General features: G+C 45.3%; 1 protein-coding gene across 5 annotated transcripts in view; it reads right to left on the bottom strand.

The window, feature by feature from the left end:
• Window positions 1-19,465, bottom strand: part of dip2a (disco-interacting protein 2 homolog A) — a 279,281-nt gene that overhangs the window by 57,836 nt on the left and 201,980 nt on the right. For 4 of the 5 annotated variants that reach the window (XM_046351249.1, XM_046351426.1, XM_046351503.1 and 1 more), the window contains 6 exons: window positions 11,090-11,226; window positions 10,498-10,578; window positions 6,682-6,809; window positions 1,911-2,025; window positions 1,454-1,655; window positions 207-316 (listed from right to left, as the gene is read on the bottom strand). In XM_046351249.1, coding sequence (XP_046207205.1) covers window positions 207-316; window positions 1,454-1,655; window positions 1,911-2,025; window positions 6,682-6,809; window positions 10,498-10,578; window positions 11,090-11,226 — 773 coding nt within the window. The remainder of the gene's footprint in view (window positions 1-206; window positions 317-1,453; window positions 1,656-1,910; window positions 2,026-6,681; window positions 6,810-10,497; window positions 10,579-11,089; window positions 11,227-19,465) is intronic. The other variant, XM_046351336.1, reaches the window with a different exon arrangement.

Below are 19,465 nucleotides of genomic sequence, written 5' to 3'. Positions count from 1 at the left end.
GTACCTTACATATCTCTGTGTGTCCAGGTGAAAGGTGAAGAGGCATGATCTGTACCTTACATATCTCTGTGTCCAGGTGAAAGGTGAAGAGGCATGATCTGTACCTTACATATCTCTGTGTGTCCAGGTGAAAGGTGAAGAGGCATGATCTGTACCTTACATATCTCTGTGTGTCCAGGTGAAAGGTGAAGAGGCATGATCTGTACCTTACGTGCCTGGTCATTGTCCTCTAGTTGAGCCACGTCTCTCCCACAGGCCTGAGCAATCCTCTTCCCTGCTACCAGGTTCCCCACGATCATAGAGGCAGGACCCACCTCTGTCCAACACACATCACCACCACCACAATCATCATCACAATCATCATCACCAATTTGTTTCCTCATGAATTGAGTAAGAAAAGGTTCTGAACAGTAGATAGTTCTAACAGTAGATAGTTCTACAGTAGGTCCTGAACAGTAGATAGTTCTAACAGTAGATAGTTCTACAGTAGGTCCTGAACAGTAGATAGTTCTAACAGTAGATAGTTCTACAGTAGGTCCTGAACAGTATATAGTTCTAACAGTAGGTCCTGAACAGAATATAGTTCTAACAGTAGGTCCTGAACAGTATATAGTTCTAACAGTAGGTCCTGAACAGAATATAGTTCTAACAGTAGGTCCTGAACAGTATATAGTTCTAACAGTAGGTCCTGAACAGTATATAGTTCTAACAGTAGGTCCTGAACAGTATATAGTTCTAACAGTAGGTCCTGAACAGAATATAGTTCTAACAGTAGGTCCTGAACAGAATATAGTTCTAACAGTAGGTCCTGAACAGAATATAGTTCTAACAGTAGGTCCTGAACAGAATATAGTTCTAACAGTAGGTCCTGAACAGAATATAGTTCTAACAGTAGGTCCTGAACAGTATATAGTTCTAACAGTAGGTCCTGAACAGTATATAGTTCTAACAGTTCCTGAACAGAATATAGTTCTAACAGTAGGTCCTGAACAGAATATAGTTCTAACAGTAGGTTCTGAACAGTATATAGTTCTAACAGTAGGTCCTGAACAGTATATAGTTCTAACAGTAGGTCCTGAACAGTATATAGTTCTAACAGTAGGTCCTGAACAGAATATAGTTCTAACAGTAGGTTCTGAACAGTATATAGTTCTAACAGTAGGTCCTGAACAGAATATAGTTCTAACAGTAGGTTCTGAACAGTATATAGTTCTAACAGTAGGTCCTGAACAGTATATAGTTCTAACAGTAGGTCCTGAACAGAATATAGTTCTAACAGTAGGTTCTGAACAGTATATAGTTCTAACAGTAGGTCCTGAACAGAATATAGTTCTAACAGTAGCTCCTGAACAGTATATAGTTCTAACAGTAGGTCCTGGACAGTAGGCTTGTAGAACATTCAGGCACAACCAGTGACACATTTTCGAGCCTTGAATGAAAAGTCCCATCATACCTGGTTGTTTCTGCCGTGGTTTGGGCAGGTTGGTAACACAGCTGTGAGGACACATGAGGACGTTGCAGGGGTGGAGAGCTCCTTCCAGAAACCTCTGTTTGGTCTCTGAGATATGGATCCCCCCCAGAGGAGCCTTGGGCATTGTGTTGGCAGGGACCAGAGCTAGACAGTACACCCCCACCTGGTGAATACTGTCTATAGCCTGTAGAAAATACAACAGACATGCTCACAGGGACCACATGGTGAATACCGTCTATAGCCTGTAGAAAATACAACAGACATGCTGACAAGGACCACCTGGTGAATACTGTCTATAGCCTGTAGAAAATACAGCCTGACAGACAGGAGGGGTTACTAGATGTGTGTTCCATTATATTGATTTGACTCAGAACATCATGCAGCTTTAAATGGACTTGATGAGGTGTTGTATACATGATGTATATACACTGTGTTGTACCTGTAGAACGCGGCTCATCCACTGGAAGCTGCCCTCCTCTGAAGCATCTGGTCTCTGTTCTGCCACCACTACAATACGCTCGTCATGGAGAACCGAGACGGAGAACACTGCTATCCTAGAACACAACAGAGAACACTGCTATCCTAGAACACAACAGAGAACACTGCTATCCTAGAACACAACAGAGAACACTGCTATCCTAGAACACAACAGAGAACACTGCTATCCTAGAACACAACAGAGAACACTGCTATCCTAGAACACAACAGAGAACACTGCTATCCTAGAACACAACAGAGAACACTGCTATCCTAGAACACAACAGAGAACACTGCAATCCTAGAACACCAACAACACTGCTATCCTAGAATACCAACAACACTGCAATCCTAGAACACCAACAACACTGCAATCCTAGAACACCACAACAACAACACTCCAACAACACTGCTATCCTAGAACACAACAGAGAACACTGCTATCCTAGAACAACAACACTGCTATCCTAGAACAACACTGCTATCCTAGAACACAACAACAACACTGCTATCCTAGAACACAACAACAACACTGCTATCCTAGAACACAACAAGAACACTGCTATCCTAGAACACAACACCACTGCTATCCTAGAACACAACAGAGAACACTGCTATCCTAGAACACAACACCAACACTGCTATCCTAGAACACAACACCAACACTGCTATCCTAGAACACAACACCAACACTGCTATCCTAGAACACAACAACACCACTGCTATCCTAGAACACAACACCACAACACTGCTATCCTAGAACACAACACCACTGCTATCCTAGAACACAACAACAACACTGCTATCCTAGAACACAACAACAACACTGCTATCCTAGAACACAACAGAGAACACTGCTATCCTAGAACACAACACCACTGCTATCCTAGAACACAACACCACTGCTATCCTAGAACACAACACCACTGCTATCCTAGAACACAACACCACTGCTATCCTAGAACACAACACCAACACTGCTATCCTAGAACACAACAACAAGACTGCTATCCTAGAACACAACAACACCACTGATATCCTAGAACACAACACCACTGCTATCCTAGAACACCACAACAACAACACTGCTATCCTAGACCACCACAACAACAACACTGCTATCCTAGACCACCACAACAACAACACTGCTATCCTAGAACACAACACCACTGCTATCCTAGAACACAACACCACTGGTATCATAGAACAACAACACTGCTATCCTAGAACACAACAACAACACCACTGCTAAACTAGAACACAACAACACCACTGCTAAACTAGAACACAACAACAACAACACTGCTATCCTAGAACACAACAACAACACCACTGCTATCCTACAACACCACAACACTGCTATCCTAGAACAAGAAACAACAACAACACCACTGCTAAACTAGAACACCACACCACAACACTGCTATCCTAGAACAACACAACAACACTGCTATCCTAGAACAACACAACAACACTGCTATCCTAGAACAACACAACAACACTGCTATCCTACAACACAACAACACTGCTATCCTACAACACAACAACACTGCTATCCTACAACACAACAACACTGCTATCCTACAACACAACAACACTGCTATCCTACAACACAACAACACTGCGATCCTAGAACAACACAACAACACTGCGATCCTAGAACAACACAACAACACTGCTATCCTACAACACCACTGCTATCATAGAACAACACAACAACACTGCTATCCTACAACACAACAACACTGCTATCCTAGAACAACACAACAACACTGCTATCCTAGAACAACACAACAACACTGCTATCCTACAACACAACAACACTGCTATCCTAGAACAACACAACAACATCCTAGAACAACACAACAACATCCTAGAACAACACAACAACACTGCTATCCTAGAACAACACAACAACACCGCTATCCTAGAACACAACAACACTGCTATCCTACAACACCACAACACTGCTATCCTAGAACACAACAACAACACTGCTATCCTAGAACACAACAACAACACTGCTATCCTAGAACACAACAACAACACTGCTATCCTAGAACACAACACCACTGCTATCCTAGAACACAACAACAACACTGCTATCCTAGAACACAACAACAACACTGCTATCCTAGAACACAACAACACCACTGTTATCCTAGAACACAACACCATTGCTATCCTAGAACACAACACCACTGCTATCCTAGAACACAACACCACTGCTATCCTAGAACATAACACCACTGCTATCCTAGAACAACACAACAACACTGCTATCCTACAACACCACAACACTGCTATCCTATAACACCACAACAACAACACTGCTATTCTAGAACACAACAACACTGCTATCCTATAACACCACAACAACACTGCTATCCTAGACCACCACAACAGAGAACACTGCTATCCTAGAACACCACAACAACACTGCTATCCTAGAACACAACACCACTGCTATCATAGAACAACAACACTGCTATCCTAGAACGCCAAAACAACACTGCTATCCAAGAACACCACAACAACAACACTGCTATCCTAGACCACCACAACAACAAAACTGCTATCCTAGAACACAACACCACTGCTATCCTAGAACACAACACCACTGGTATCATAGCACAACAACACTGCTATCCTAAAACACAACAACAACACCACTGCTATCCTAGAACACAACAACAACACCACTGCTATCCTAGAACACAACAACAACACCACTGCTAAACTAGAACACAACAACAACACCACTGCTAAACTAGAACACTATCCTAGAACAACACACTGCTATCCTAGAACAACACAACAACACTGCTATCCTAGAACAACACAACAACACTGCTATCCTAGAACAACACAACAACACTGCTATCCTACAACACCACAACACTGCTATCCTAGAACAACACAACAACAACAACAACACTGCGATCCTACAACACCACAACACTGCTATCCTAGAACAACACAACAACACCGCTATCCTAGAACACAACAACACTGCTATCCTACAACACAACAACAACACTGCTATCCTAGAACACAACAGAGAACACTGCTATCCTAGAACACAACAGAGAACACTGCTATCCTAGAACACAACAACAACACTGCTATCCTAGAACACAACACCACTGCTATCCTAGAACACAACACCACTGCTATCCTAGAACACAACAACACTGCTATCCTAGAACACAACAACACTGCTATCCTAGAACACAACACCACTGCTATCCTAGAACACGACACTGCTATCCTAGAACACAACAACAACACTGCTATCCTAGAACACAACAACAACACTGCTATCCTAGAACACAACAACAACACTGCTATCCTAGAACACAACACCACTGCTATCCTAGAACACAACACCAACACTGCTATCCTAGAACACAACACCAACACTGCTATCCTAGAACACAACACCAACACTGCTAACACAACACCAACACTGCTATCCTAGAACACAACAACAACACTGCTATCCTAGAACACAACAACAACACTGCTATCCTAGAACACAACACCACTGCTATCCTAGAACACAACACCACTGCTATCCTAGAACACAACAGAGAACACTGCTATCCTAGAACACAACAGAGAACACTGCTATCCTAGAACACAACAACAACACTGCTATCCTAGAACACAACACCACTGCTATCCTAGAACACAACACCACTGCTATCCTAGAACACAAAAAACACTGCTATCCTAGAACACAGCAACAACACTGCTATCCTAGAACACAACAACACCACTGCTATCCTAGAACACAACACCACTGCTATCCTAGAACACAACAACAACACTGCTATCCTAGAACACAACAACACCACTGCTATCCTAGAACACAACAACACCACTGCTATCCTAGAACACAACACCACTGCTATCCTAGAACACAACACCACTGCTATCCTAGAACACAACACCACTGCTATCCTAGAACACCACAACACTGCTATCCTAGAACACAACAACACCACTGCTATCCTAGAACACAACACCACTGTTATCCTAGAACACCACAACACTGCTATCCTAGAACACAACAACACCACTGCTATCCTAGAACACAACAACACTGCTATCCTAGAACACAACAACACCACTGCTATCCTAGAACACAACAACAACACTGCTATCCTAGAACACAACAACAACACTGCTATCCTAGAACACAACAACACCACTGCTATCCTAGAACACAACACCACTGCTATCCTAGAACACAACAACAACAACACAACAACACCACTGCTATCCTAGAACACCACAACAGTGCTATCCTAGAATACAACAACAACAACACAACAGAGAACACTGCTATCCTAGAACACAACACCACTGCTATCCTAGAACACCACAACAGTGCTATCATAGAACACAACAACAACAACACAGAACACTGCTATCCTAGAACACCACAACAGTGCTATCATAGAACACAACAACACTGCTATCCTAGAACATCACAACACTGCTATCCTAGAACACAACAACAACACAACAGAGAACACTGCTATCCTAGAACACCACAACACTGCTATCCTAGAACACAACAACAACAACACAACAGAGAACACTGCTATCCTAGAACACAACAACAACAACACAACAGAGAACACTGCTATCCTAGAACACCACAACAGTGCTATCATAGAACACAACAACACTGCTATCCTACAACACAGAACCTCCCTCCTCACCTCCCCCTGTAGACAAACTTCATGGGCTCCACTGCCAGCGCCGTGGCAACCACATCATCAGCGTTGTGTCTCCGCCCACACACCGTCATCAGCCCGTCCATTCTACCCACGATAAACACTAGGTTGTCCTGGAGAGCACACACACAGGGTGGTTAGTCACTGCCCAACACATCTAAATATGTATTTATCACATGCTTGGTAACAGGTGTCGACTAACAGTGAAATGGATGGTCAGGTCCAGCAGTATGTCAAGTAAAATAAAATGTTATTTGTCACATGCTTAGTAAACAGAGTAACAGTGAAATGATTATCTACTGAATTCAGCTATACCTAATTTAGCTACATTTAACAGACATCATGCTAGCAGATACACTACCGGTAAAACGTTTGGAATCATGTAGTAACCAAAAAAAATCGAACTAGATTTTATATTTGAGATTCTTCAAAGTAGCCACCCTTTGCCTTGATGACAGCAGCAAATTGAGATGGTTTGGGATGAGTCGGACCGCAGAATGAAGGAAAAGCAGCCAACAAGTGCTCAGCATAGGTTGGAAAATCATTCCAGGTGAAGCTTGTTGAGAGAAAGCCAAGAGTGTGCAAAGCTGTCATCAAGGCAAAGAGTGGCTATTTGAAGAATATCAAATATAAAATATATTTTGATTTGTTTAACAGTTTTTTGGTTACTACATGATTCCATATATGTTATAGTTTATGTCTTCACTATTATTCTACAATGTAGAAAATAGTAAAAAATAAAGAAAAACTCTTGAATGAGTAGGTGTTCAAAAACTCTTTGTACATTTAGCAGATGCATTTAGTAGACATCATGCTAGCCGACACATTTATCAGACGTCATGCTAGGAGACGCATTTTTCAGACATCATGCTAGCAGACACAATTAGCAGACATCATACTAGCAGACACAATTAGCAGACATCGTGCTAGCAGACACATTTAGCAGACATCATGCTAGCAGACACATTTAGCAGACATCATGCTAGCAGATAGCAGACACATTTAGCAGACACATTTAGCAGATACATTTAGCAGAAATCATGCTAGCAGATACATTTAGCAGACATCATGCTAGCAGATACATTTAGCAGACATCATGCTAGCAGATACATTTAGCAGACACATTTAGCAGACATCATGCTAGCAGACACATTTAGCAGACATCATGCTAGCAGACACATTTAGCAGACATCATGCTAGCAGACACGAGTAGCAGACATCATAGCAGACATCATGCTAGCAGACACAGTAGCAGACATCAGCAGACATCATGCTAGCAGACACATTTAGCAGACATCATGCTAGCAGACACGAGTAGCAGACATCATGCTAGCAGACACATTTAGCAGACATCATGCTAGCAGATACATTTAGACACAGACATCATGCTAGCAGATACATTTAGCAGACATCATGCTAGCAGATACATACATTGCTAGCAGATACATTTAGGCATCATGCTAGCAGATACATTTAGCAGACATCATGCTAGCAGATACATTTAGCAGGCATCACGCTAGCAGATACATTTAGCAGACATCATGGTAGCAGACACATTTAGCAGACATCACGCATGCAGACACATTTAGCAGACACATTTAGCAGACACATTTAGCAGACACATTTAGCAGACACATTTAGCAGACACATTTAGCAGACACATTTAGCAGACACATTTAGCAGACACATTTAGCAGACACATTTAGCAGACACATTTAGCAGACACATTTAGCAGACACATTTAGCAGACACATTTAGCAGACACATTTAGCAGACACATCTAGCAGACACATCTAGCAGACACATCTAGCAGACACATCTAGCAGACACATCTAGCAGACACATCTAGCAGACACATCTAGCAGACACATTTAGCAGACACATCTAGCAGACACATTTAGCAGACATTATGCTAGCAGACATTATGCTAGCAAACATCATGCTAGCAGACATATTTAGCAGACATGCTAGCAGACACCGTGCTAGCAGACATCGTGCTAGCCGATATCATGCTAGCAGGTGCATTTAGCAGACATCATGCTAGCAGGTGCATTTAGCAGACATCATGCTAGCAGACGCATTTAGCAGACACCATGCTAGCAGACACCATGCTAGCAGACACCATGCTAGCAGATATCATGCTAGGAGATGCATTTAGCAGACATCATGCTAGCAGACGCATTTAGCAGACATCATGCTAGCAGACGCATTTAGCAGACATCATGCTAGCAGACATATTTAGCAGACACCATGCTAGCAGACACCATGCTAGCAGACACCATGCTAGCAGACACCATGCTAGCAGGCACCATGCTAGCAGGCACCATGTTTTTTTAGCAGACACATTTAGCAGACACATTTAGCAGACACATTTAGCAGACACATTTAGCAGACACATTTAGCAGACACATTTAGCAGACACATTTAGCAGACACATTTAGCAGACACATTTAGCAGACACATTTAGCAGACACATTTAGCAGACACATCTAGCAGACACATCTAGCAGACACATTTAGCAGACACCGTGTTAGCAGACACATTTAGCAGACACATCTAGCAGACACATCTAGCAGACACATATTTAGCAGACACATTTAGCAGACACATATTTAGCAGACACATTTAGCAGACACATCTAGCAGACACATCTAGCAGACACATCTAGCAGACACATCTAGCAGACACATTTAGCAGACATGCTAGCAGACACATTTAGCAGACATCACGCATGCAGACACATTTAGCAGACATCACGCATGCAGACACATTTAGCAGACACATTTAGCAGACATCATGCTAGCAGACATTATGCTAGCAAACATCATGCTAGCAGACATATTTAGCAGACATGCTAGCAGACACCGTGCTAGCAGACATCGTGCTAGCAGATATCATGCTAGGAGATGCATTTAACAGACATCATGCTAGCAGACACCATGCTAGCAGACACCATGCTAGCAGACATATTTAGCAGACATCATGCTAGCAGACATCATGCTAGCCGACATCATGCTAGCAGACACATTTAGCAGACACCATGCTAGCAGACACCATGCTAGCAGACACATTTAGCAGACACATTTAGCAGACATCATGCTAGCAGACATCATGCTAGCCGATATCATGCTAGCAGGTGCATTTAGCAGACATCATGCTAGCAGACACATCTAGCAGACACATTTATCAGACACATTTATCAGACACATTTAGCAGACACATTTAGCAGACACATTTAGCAGACACATTTAGCAGACACATCTAGCAGACACATCTAGCAGACACATCTAGCAGACACATCTAGCAGACACATCTAGCAGACATCATGCTAGCAGACACATTTAGCAGACATGCTAGCAGACACATTTAGCAGACATCATGCTAGCAGACATCATGCTAGCCAATATCATGCTAGCAGGTGCATTTAGCAGACACATTTAGCAGACACATGTAGCAGACACCATGCTAGCAGACACCATGCTAGCAGACACCATGCTAGCAGACACATTTAGCAGACACCATGCTAGCAGACACCATGCTAGCAGACACATTTAGCAGACATCATGCTAGCAGACATCATGCTAGCAGACACATTTAGCAGACATCATGCTAGCAGACACATTTAGCAGACATCATGCTAGCAGACACATTTAGCAGACATCATGCTAGCAGACACATTTAGCAGACATCATGCTAGCAGATGCATTTTAGCAGACATCATGCTAGCAGATGCATTTTAGCAGACATCATGCTAGCAGCTGGGAATGTGAGGCTCCTAGAAACGGATAACAGTGAACTCACAGGTCCTACAAAGCCCAGTAGTGACGTCCTGGTGAAGGGTCTGGCACTGATGGGACCTCCTGACGCTCTTACTGGGATGGTCTGGAACAGGCAACAGGACTATACACACACCACTAGACACACACCACATAGCTCCTAATGCTGTTACCGAGATGGTCTGGAACAGGCAACAGGACTATACACACACCACTAGACACACACCACATAGCTCCTAATGCTGTTACCGCGATGGTCTGGAACAGACAACAGGACTATACACACACCACTAGACACACACCACATAGCTCCTAATGCTGTTACTGGGATGGTCTGGAACACGCAACAGAACTATACACACCACATAGCTCCTAATGCTGTTACTGGGATGGTCTGGAACAGGCAACAGAACTATACACACCACATAGCTCCTAATGCTGTTACTGGGATGGTCTGGAACAGGCAACATGACTGTACACACGACTCAGTATTCATTTATGTAGTTATAGCCTTTAATTAACCAGGAAAGTTATTGAGATTTGATTTGCATTTGAGAACACACTCTTTTGCAGTAACAATGTGACACCATTATGAGTGTTCAAGTCACAGTACAAACCTGGAATGTGTTCTTGGTCATGCCCGGGAGGCCGTAGTATGCCACGCCGGTGCTCCCAGAACTCACACAGATCTCCCCCACCTCATCTGTCTGACAGAGATACGGAGTTCCCTCCACACGTACCACACACACCAGCGCTGTGGACACACACGTCATAACATCACACACACTGACTGGATATCAATAAACAAAGCATTGTAATTAATAGGACAGCGTGTTTCTCCGAACTGCCCTTGTTACAGGCTAATTTATTTAGGTGTTCCCCTCGTTACAGGTTAATTTTTTTAGTGTTTTTCCCTCGTTCCAGCCTGTTCATCAGGTGTTCCCTCGTTCCAGCCTGTTCATCAGGTGTTTCCCCTCGTTCCAGACTGTTCATCAGGTGTTCCCTCGTTCCAGCCTGTTCATCAGGTGTTTCCCCTCGTTCCAGGCTGTTCATTAGGTGTTTCCCCTCGTTCCAGACTGTTCATCAGGTGTTCCCTCGTTCCAGACTGTTCATCAGGTGTTTCCCCTCGTTCCAGGCTGTTCATTAGGTGTTTCCCCTCGTTCCAGACTGTTCATCAGGTGTTCCCTCGTTCCAGACTGTTCATCAGGTGTTTCCCCTCGTTCCAGACTGTTCATCAGGTGTTCCCTCGTTCCAGACTGTTCATCAGGTGTTTCCCCTCGTTCCAGACTGTTCATCAGGTGTTCTCTCGTTCCAGGCTGTTCATCAGGTGTTTCCCCTCGTTCCAGGCTGTTCATCAGGTGTTTCTGTCGTTCCAGGCTGTTCATCAGGTGTTTCTCTCGTTCCAGGCTGTTCATCAGGTGTTTCTCTCGTTCCAGGCTGTTCATCAGGTGTTTCTCTCGTTCCAGGCTGTTCATTAGGTGTTTCTCTCGTTCCAGGCTGTTCATCAGGTGTTTCCCCTCATTCCAGGCTGTTCATCAGGTGTTTCCCCTCGTTCCAGGCTGTTCATTAGGTGTTTCTCTCGTTCCAGGCTGTTCATCAGGTGTTCCCTCGTTCCAGCCTGTTCATCAGGTGTTCCCTCGTTCCAGACTGTTCATCAGGTGTTCCCTCGTTCCAGACTGTTCATCAGGTGTTTCCCCTCGTTCCAGACTGTTCATCAGGTGTTTCCCCTCGTTCCAGGCTGTTCATTAGGTGTTTCCCTCGTTCCAGGCTGTTCATTAGGTGTTTCCTCGTTCCAGGCTGTTCATCAGGTGTTTCCCCTCGTTCCAGGCTGTTCATCAGGTGTTTCCCCTCGTTCCAGGCTGTTCATCAGGTGTTTCTCTCGTCCCAGGCTGTTCATCAGGTGTTTCCCCTCGTTCCAGGCTGTTCATCAGGTGTTTCTCTCGTTCCAGGCTGTTCATCAGGTGTTTCCCCTCGTTCCAGGCTGTTCATTAGGTGTTTCTCTCGTTCCAGGCTGTTCATCAGGTGTTCCCTCGTTCCAGCCTGTTCATCAGGTGTTCCCTCGTTCCAGACTGTTCATCAGGTGTTCCCTCGTTCCAGACTGTTCATCAGGTGTTTCCCCTCGTTCCAGACTGTTCATCAGGTGTTTCTCTCGTTCCAGGCTGTTCATCAGGTGTTTCCCCTCGTTCCAGGCTGTTCATTAGGTGTTTCTCTCGTTCCAGGCTGTTCATCAGGTGTTCCCTCGTTCCAGCCTGTTCATCAGGTGTTCCCTCGTTCCAGACTGTTCATCAGGTGTTCCCTCGTTCCAGACTGTTCATCAGGTGTTTCCCCTCGTTCCAGGCTGTTCATCAGGTGTTTCCCCTCGTTCCAGGCTGTTCATTAGGTGTTTCCCCTCGTTCCAGGCTGTTCATTAGGTGTTTCCCCTCGTTCCAGGCTGTTCATTAGGTGTTTCCCCTCGTTCCAGGCTGTTCATCAGGTGTTTCTCTCGTTCCAGGCTGTTCATCAGGCGTTTCCCCTCGTTCCAGGCTGTTCATTAGGTGTTTCTCTCGTTCCAGGCTGTTCATCAGGTGTTTCTCTCGTTCCAGGCTGTTCATCAGGTGTTTCCCCTCGTTCCAGGCTGTTCATCAGGTGTTCCCTCGTTCCAGACTGTTCATCAGGTGTTTCCCCTCGTTCCAGGCTGTTCATCAGGTGTTTCCCCTCGTTCCAGGCTGTTCATCAGGTGTTTCCCCTCGTTCCAGGCTGTTCATTAGGTGTTTCCCCTCGTTCCAGGCTGTTCATCAGGTGTTTCCCCTCGTTCCAGGCTGTTCATCAGGTGTTTCCCCTCGTTCCAGGCTGTTCATCAGGTGTTTCCCCTCGTTCCAGGCTGTTCATTAGGTGTTTCCCCTCGTTCCAGACTGTTCATCAGGTGTTTCCCCTCGTTCCAGGCTGTTCATCAGGTGTTTCCCTCGTTCCAGGCTGTTCATCAGGTGTTTCCCCTCGTTCCAGGCTGTTCATCAGGTGTTTCCCCTCATCGTTCCAGGCTGTTCATCAGGTGTTTCCCTCGTTCCAGGCTGTTCATCAGGTGTTTTCTCTCGTTCCAGGCTGTTCATCAGGCGTTTCCCCTCGTTCCAGGCTGTTCATTAGGTGTTTCTCTCGTTCCAGGCTGTTCATCGGGTGTCGTTCTGTTCTCAGGTGTTCCAGGCTGTTCATCAGGTGTTTCCCCTCGTTCCAGGCTGTTCATCAGGTGTTTCCCTCGTTCCAGGCTGTTCATCAGGTGTTTCCCCTCGTTCCAGGCTGTTCATCAGGTGTTTCCCCTCGTTCCAGGCTGTTCATCGGGTGTTTCTCTCGTTCCAGGCTGTTCATCAGGTGTTTCCCCTCGTTCCAGGCTGTTCATCAGGTGTTTCCCCTCGTTCCAGGCTGTTCATCAGGTGTTTCCCTCGTTCCAGGCTGTTCATCGGGTGTTTCCCCTCGTTCCAGGCTGTTCATCAGGTGTTTCCCCTCGTTCCAGGCTGTTCATCAGGTGTTTCCCCTCGTTCCAGGCTGTTCATCAGGTGTTTCTCTCGTTCCAGGCTGTTCATTAGGTGTTTCCCCTCGTTCCAGGCTGTTCATCAGGTGTTCCCTCGTTCCAGGCTGTTCATCGGGTGTTTCCCCTCGTTCCAGGCTGTTCATTAGGTGTTTCCCCTCGTTCCAGGCTGTTCATCAGGTGTTTCTCTCGTTCCAGGCTGTTCATCAGGCGTTTCCCCTCGTTCCAGGCTGTTCATTAGGTGTTTCTCTCGTTCCAGGCTGTTCATCAGGTGTTTCTCTCGTTCCAGGCTGTTCATTAGGTGTTTCTCTCGTTCCAGGCTGTTCATCAGGTGTTTCACAATTTGTTGTACTTCTACCCTTTTTTCTCCCCAACTTTGTGATATCCAAATGGTAGTTACAGTCTCGTCCAATCGCTGCAACTCCCCTACAGATGCCGAGGCTGTTCTTTAGATTTGTCCGTTGTTACAGGCTGTTTAAAATATCCGGGACGGATATATAGGTATGTAACAGTTTGGGTCTAGAGTGTCACACCCTTTGAAGAGGGTGCTTGCTTCGGGACAGAGACGTTAGCCAGGAGTAGCCACTCGGATAGCAGCTAGCCAGCTGCAATGATCCGATATAAAAGGTTCAGAGCTTGCGGTAGGAATCCGGAGATGTTCTTTAGGTTTTCCCCCGTTACAGGCCGTTCTTTCGGTTTTCTCCCGTTACAGGCCGTTCTGTCGGTTTTCCCCCGTTACAGGCCGTTCTGTCGGTTTTCCCCCGTTACAGGCCGTTCTGTCGGTTTTCCCCCGTTACAGGCCGTTCTGTCGGTTTCCCCCGTTACAGGCCGTTCTGTCGGTTTTCCCCCGTTACAGGCCGTTCTGTCGGTTTTCCTCCGTTACAGGCCGTTCTGTCGGTTTTCCCCCGTTACAGGCCGTTCTGTCGGTTGTCCCCCGTTACAGGCCGTTCTTTAGGTTTTCCCCCGTTACAGGCCGTTCTTTCGGTTTTCTGGTCAGGTAAAAAAACAGGGATGTAACAATTCATCGATACGTACTGGTCCCCGATTCAAATGTTTAAGACAACATAACAACGTACTGGTCCCCGATTCAAATGTTTAAGACAACATAACAACGTACTGGTCCCCGATTCAAATGTTTAAGACAACATAACAACGTACTGGTCCCCGATTCAAATGTTTAAGACAACTGCATCGATTCAAATGTAGCATGCATTGGTCAGAAAATCGTTCCAACCGTTACGAATCGTCAATTCACTTTTTTACCTAATTTTGTGACAACTCTGCTTCAGTGTAAGCATGTAACTGTGTTCATAGTCATAGATATACAAGTCATTTTGCATGCCAAACAACTCCAGTGAATATCAGTAGCCTAGTAAAACTGCGCAATTTGCCCAACTTCATGCGGAACCAACGTGAGGTACGGGGCCAGTTCCCTCTTGCACATCTGCGCTGCACCTTAAGCATTCAAATGCTAAAATGGTTTGCGAAATTTTAGGCTTCATTAGTTGAGTGACAACCTGTGTAATTTGCTAGGTTATTGTTATCTATGCCCTGTTGAATAAAAGTAAGCTACCGGAGACAACTCACCTGGCTTTACCTGCAGAACGGGCTTTACCTGCTGAACGGGCTGAACAGGCTTTACCTGCTGAACGGGCTTTACCTGCTGAACGGGCTGAACAGGCTTTACCTGCTGAACCGGCTTTACCTGCTGAACGGGCTTTACCTGCTGAACGGGCTGAACGGGCTTTACCTGCTGAACGGGCTGAACAGGCTTTACCTGCTGAACGGGCTTTACCTGCTGAATGGGCTTTACCTGCTGAATGGGCTTTACCTGCTGAACGGGCTGAACAGGCTTTACCTGCTGAACGGGCTGAACAGGCTTTACCTGCTGAACGGGCTGAACAGGCTTTACCTGCTGAACGGGCTGAACAGGCTTTACCTGCTGAACGGGCTGAACAGGCTTTACCTGCTGAACGGGCTTTACCTGCTGAACGGGCTTTACCTGCTGAACGGGCTGAACAGGCTTTACATGCTGAACGGGCTGAACAGGCTTTACCTGCTGAATGGGCTGAACAGGCTTTACCTGCTGAATGGGCTGAACAGGCTTTACCTGCTGAACGGGCTGAACGGGCTTTACCTGCTGAACGGGCTGAACGGGCTTTACCTGCTGAACGGGCTTTACCTGCTGAACGGGGCTTTACCTGCTGAACGGGGCTTTACCTGCTGAACACGGCTTTACCTGCTGAACACGGCTTTACCTGCTGAACAGGGCTTTACCTGCTGAACAGGGCTTTACCTGCTGAACAGGGCTTTACCTGCTGAACAGGGCTTTACCTGCTGAACAGGGCTTTACCTGCTGAACAGGGCTTTACCTGCTGAACAGGGCTTTACCTGCTGAACAGGGCTTACTGTAGATTCTATTTTGATGGTTCAGGTTCACCATCAGCAATAGTTTTGGGAGTTTTGCTAAAAAACAATCAGTGTATACAGTCATTTCATAGATGAGAGGGTAAAGTTGATCATTTCATAATGATGAGAGCACTTTGGAAGTGCACTGCATGGCCAAAGCAGGCGGAGAAAAGACGCTCACTAAGAATGTCCAAACAGGCGGAGAAAAGACGCTCACTAAGAATGTCCAAACAGGCGGAGAAAAGACGCTCACTAAGAATGGCCAAACAGGCGGAGAAAAGACGCTCACTAAGAATGTCCAAACAGGCGGAGAAAAGACGTTCACTAAGAATGTCCAAAGCAGGCGGAGAAAAGACGCTCACTAAGAATGTCCAAACAGGCGGAGAAAAGACGCTCACTAAGAATGGCCAAAGCAGGCAGAGAAAAGACGCTCACTAAGAATGTCCAAACAGTCAGAGAAAAGACGCTCACTAAGAATGTCCAAACAGGCGGAGAAAAGACGCTCACTAAGAATGTCCAAACAGGCGGAGAAAAGACGCTCACTAAGAATGGCCAAACAGGCGGAGAAAAGGCACTCACTAAGAATGGCCAAACAGGCGGAGAAAAGACGCTCACTAAGAATGTCCAAACAGGCGGAGAAAAGACGCTCACTAAGAATGTCCAAACAGGCGGAGAAAAGACGCTCACTAAGAATGGCCAAACAGGCGGAGAAAAGACACTCACTAAGAATGGCCAAACAGGCGGAGAAAAGACGCTCACTAAGAATGTCCAAACAGGCGGAGAAAAGACGCTCACTAAGAATGTCCAAACAGGCGGAGAAAAGACGCTCACTAAGAATGTCCAAACAGGCGGAGAAAAGACGCTCACTAAGAATGTCCAAACAGGCGGAGAAAAGACGCTCACTAAGAATGGCCAAACAGGCGGAGAAAAGACGCTCACTAAGAATGTCCAAACAGTCAGAATCAATCGATTTTGAGGTGGGGTGAAATGGTCCTTCTGTAGCTCAGTTGGTAGAGCATGGCGCTTGTAACGCCAGGGTAGTGGGTTCGATCCCCGGGACCACCCATACGTAGAATGTATGCACACATGACTGTAAGTCGCTTTGGATAAAAGCGTCTGCTAAATGGCATATTATTATTATTATTATTATAAATCCAAAGTTGTGCTATGCACTGAGTGTACAAAACATTAGGAACACCTCTTTCCAAGACAGACTGACCTGGTGAAAGCTACTGAATATTCTCTTATGTCAATCAGTGTTGATGAAGGGGAGGTGACAGATTAAATAATGACTTCTAACCCTTGAGACATGGATTGTGTATGTGTGCCATTCAGAGTTCAATTGGGATCAGATGAAAGATTTAAGTGCCTTTGAACAGGGAATGGTAGTAGGTGCCAGGTGCACCGGTTTGAGTGTCAAGAACTGCAACGCTTCTGGGTTTTTCACATTCAACAGTTTCCTCTGTGTATCTAGAATGTAACTCCACCCAAAGGACATCCAGCCAACTTGACAACTGTGGGAAGCATTGGAGTCAAGATGGGCCAGCATCCCTGTGGAACGCCTTCAACACCTTGTAGAGTCCATAGGGGGGCATATGGGGGTGGGGGCGGGGGCGGGCAACTCAATATAAGGAAGGTGTTAATGTTATGTGCACTCAGTGTATATTCATTCGCTAATTTGTCAATTATAAATATTGATACATGACTAGCTCAAACAAGTCATCTGCATAAATGACAAGTTAATTAGTGATGATGAATTCAATGTGGGGGGACAAAAACAGAACATAGGCTACATTGCCTCCTAATCTGATAGTGGGGTGGTAGATGTCTCCATTATGGCTCTAATCTGATAGTGGGGTGGTAGATGTCTCCATTATGGCTCTAATCTGATATTGGGGGGTAGAGGTCTCCATTATGGCTCTAATCTGATAGTGGTAGTGGGGGGGTAGATGTCTCCATTATGGCTCTAATCTGATAGTGGTAGTGGTAGATGTCTCCATTATGGCTCTAATCTGATAGTGGGGTGGTAGATGTCTCCATTATGGCTCTAATCTGATAGTGGGGTGGTAGATGTCTCCATTATGGCTCTAATCTGATAGTGGGGTGGTAGATGTCTCCATTATGGCTCTAATCTGATAGTGGGGTGGTAGATGTCTCCATTATGGCTCTAATCTGATAGTGGGGTGGTAGATGTCTCCATTATGGCTCTAATCTGATAGTGGGGTGGTAGATGTCTCCATTATGGCTCTAATCTGATAGTGGGGTGGTAGATGTCTCCATTATGGCTCTAATCTGATAGTGGGGTGGTAGATGTCTCCATTATGGCTCTAATCTGATAGTGGGGTGGTAGATGCCTGGTCTCCTTTATGACTCAGATCAGGTGCCTACATAGTACACACCAGACATACATCACTCACCCACATGTCAGCTCAGAGAGGCCCGGCTCAGAGAGGCCCGGCTCAGAGAGGCCCGGCTCAGAGAGGCCCAGCGCATGAGCTCCATAAGCAGCAGATATTAATTTAGAATGGAAAATTAATGTGTTTACGCAACAAATGGTTGGGCATCGAATCGAATCAAACAATCGCAACAATTTGTTCTGTAATCAAACCAAATAATTTCAAACTAAAACGTATCGTTCCTGTATCCTATTGGAGCCCATGTTTCTAGATACATACCAGATGATCCTGAAAGGGAATACATCCCTAGTAAAAACCACAGGCCCTTGTTACAGGCTAAGTTTATCCATTTTTTTCTGGACATTATAATTAATTATGACTTCTGAGGACTTTTCTCTATGAGCAGCCATATAAATCTATAAAAACACTGTAGAATGTGTACTAGCTGGATGTACCGCCCGGTATGAGCTGTGGAATGTGTACTAGCTGGACATACCGCCTGGTATGAGCTGTAGAATGTGTACTAGCTGGACATACCGCCTGGTATGAGCTGTAGAATGTGTACTAGCTGGACGTACCGCCCGGTATGAGCTGTGGAATGTGTACTAGCTTTACATACCGCCTGGTATGAGCTGTAGAATGTGTACTAGCTGGATGTACCGCCCGGTATGAGCTGTAGAATGTGTACT

Source organism: Oncorhynchus gorbuscha, linkage group LG01, assembly GCF_021184085.1.
Source record: "Oncorhynchus gorbuscha isolate QuinsamMale2020 ecotype Even-year linkage group LG01, OgorEven_v1.0, whole genome shotgun sequence".
Taxonomy (NCBI): Eukaryota; Metazoa; Chordata; class Actinopteri; order Salmoniformes; family Salmonidae; genus Oncorhynchus; species Oncorhynchus gorbuscha.
This window is presented reverse-complemented; position numbering and strand designations above follow the sequence as displayed.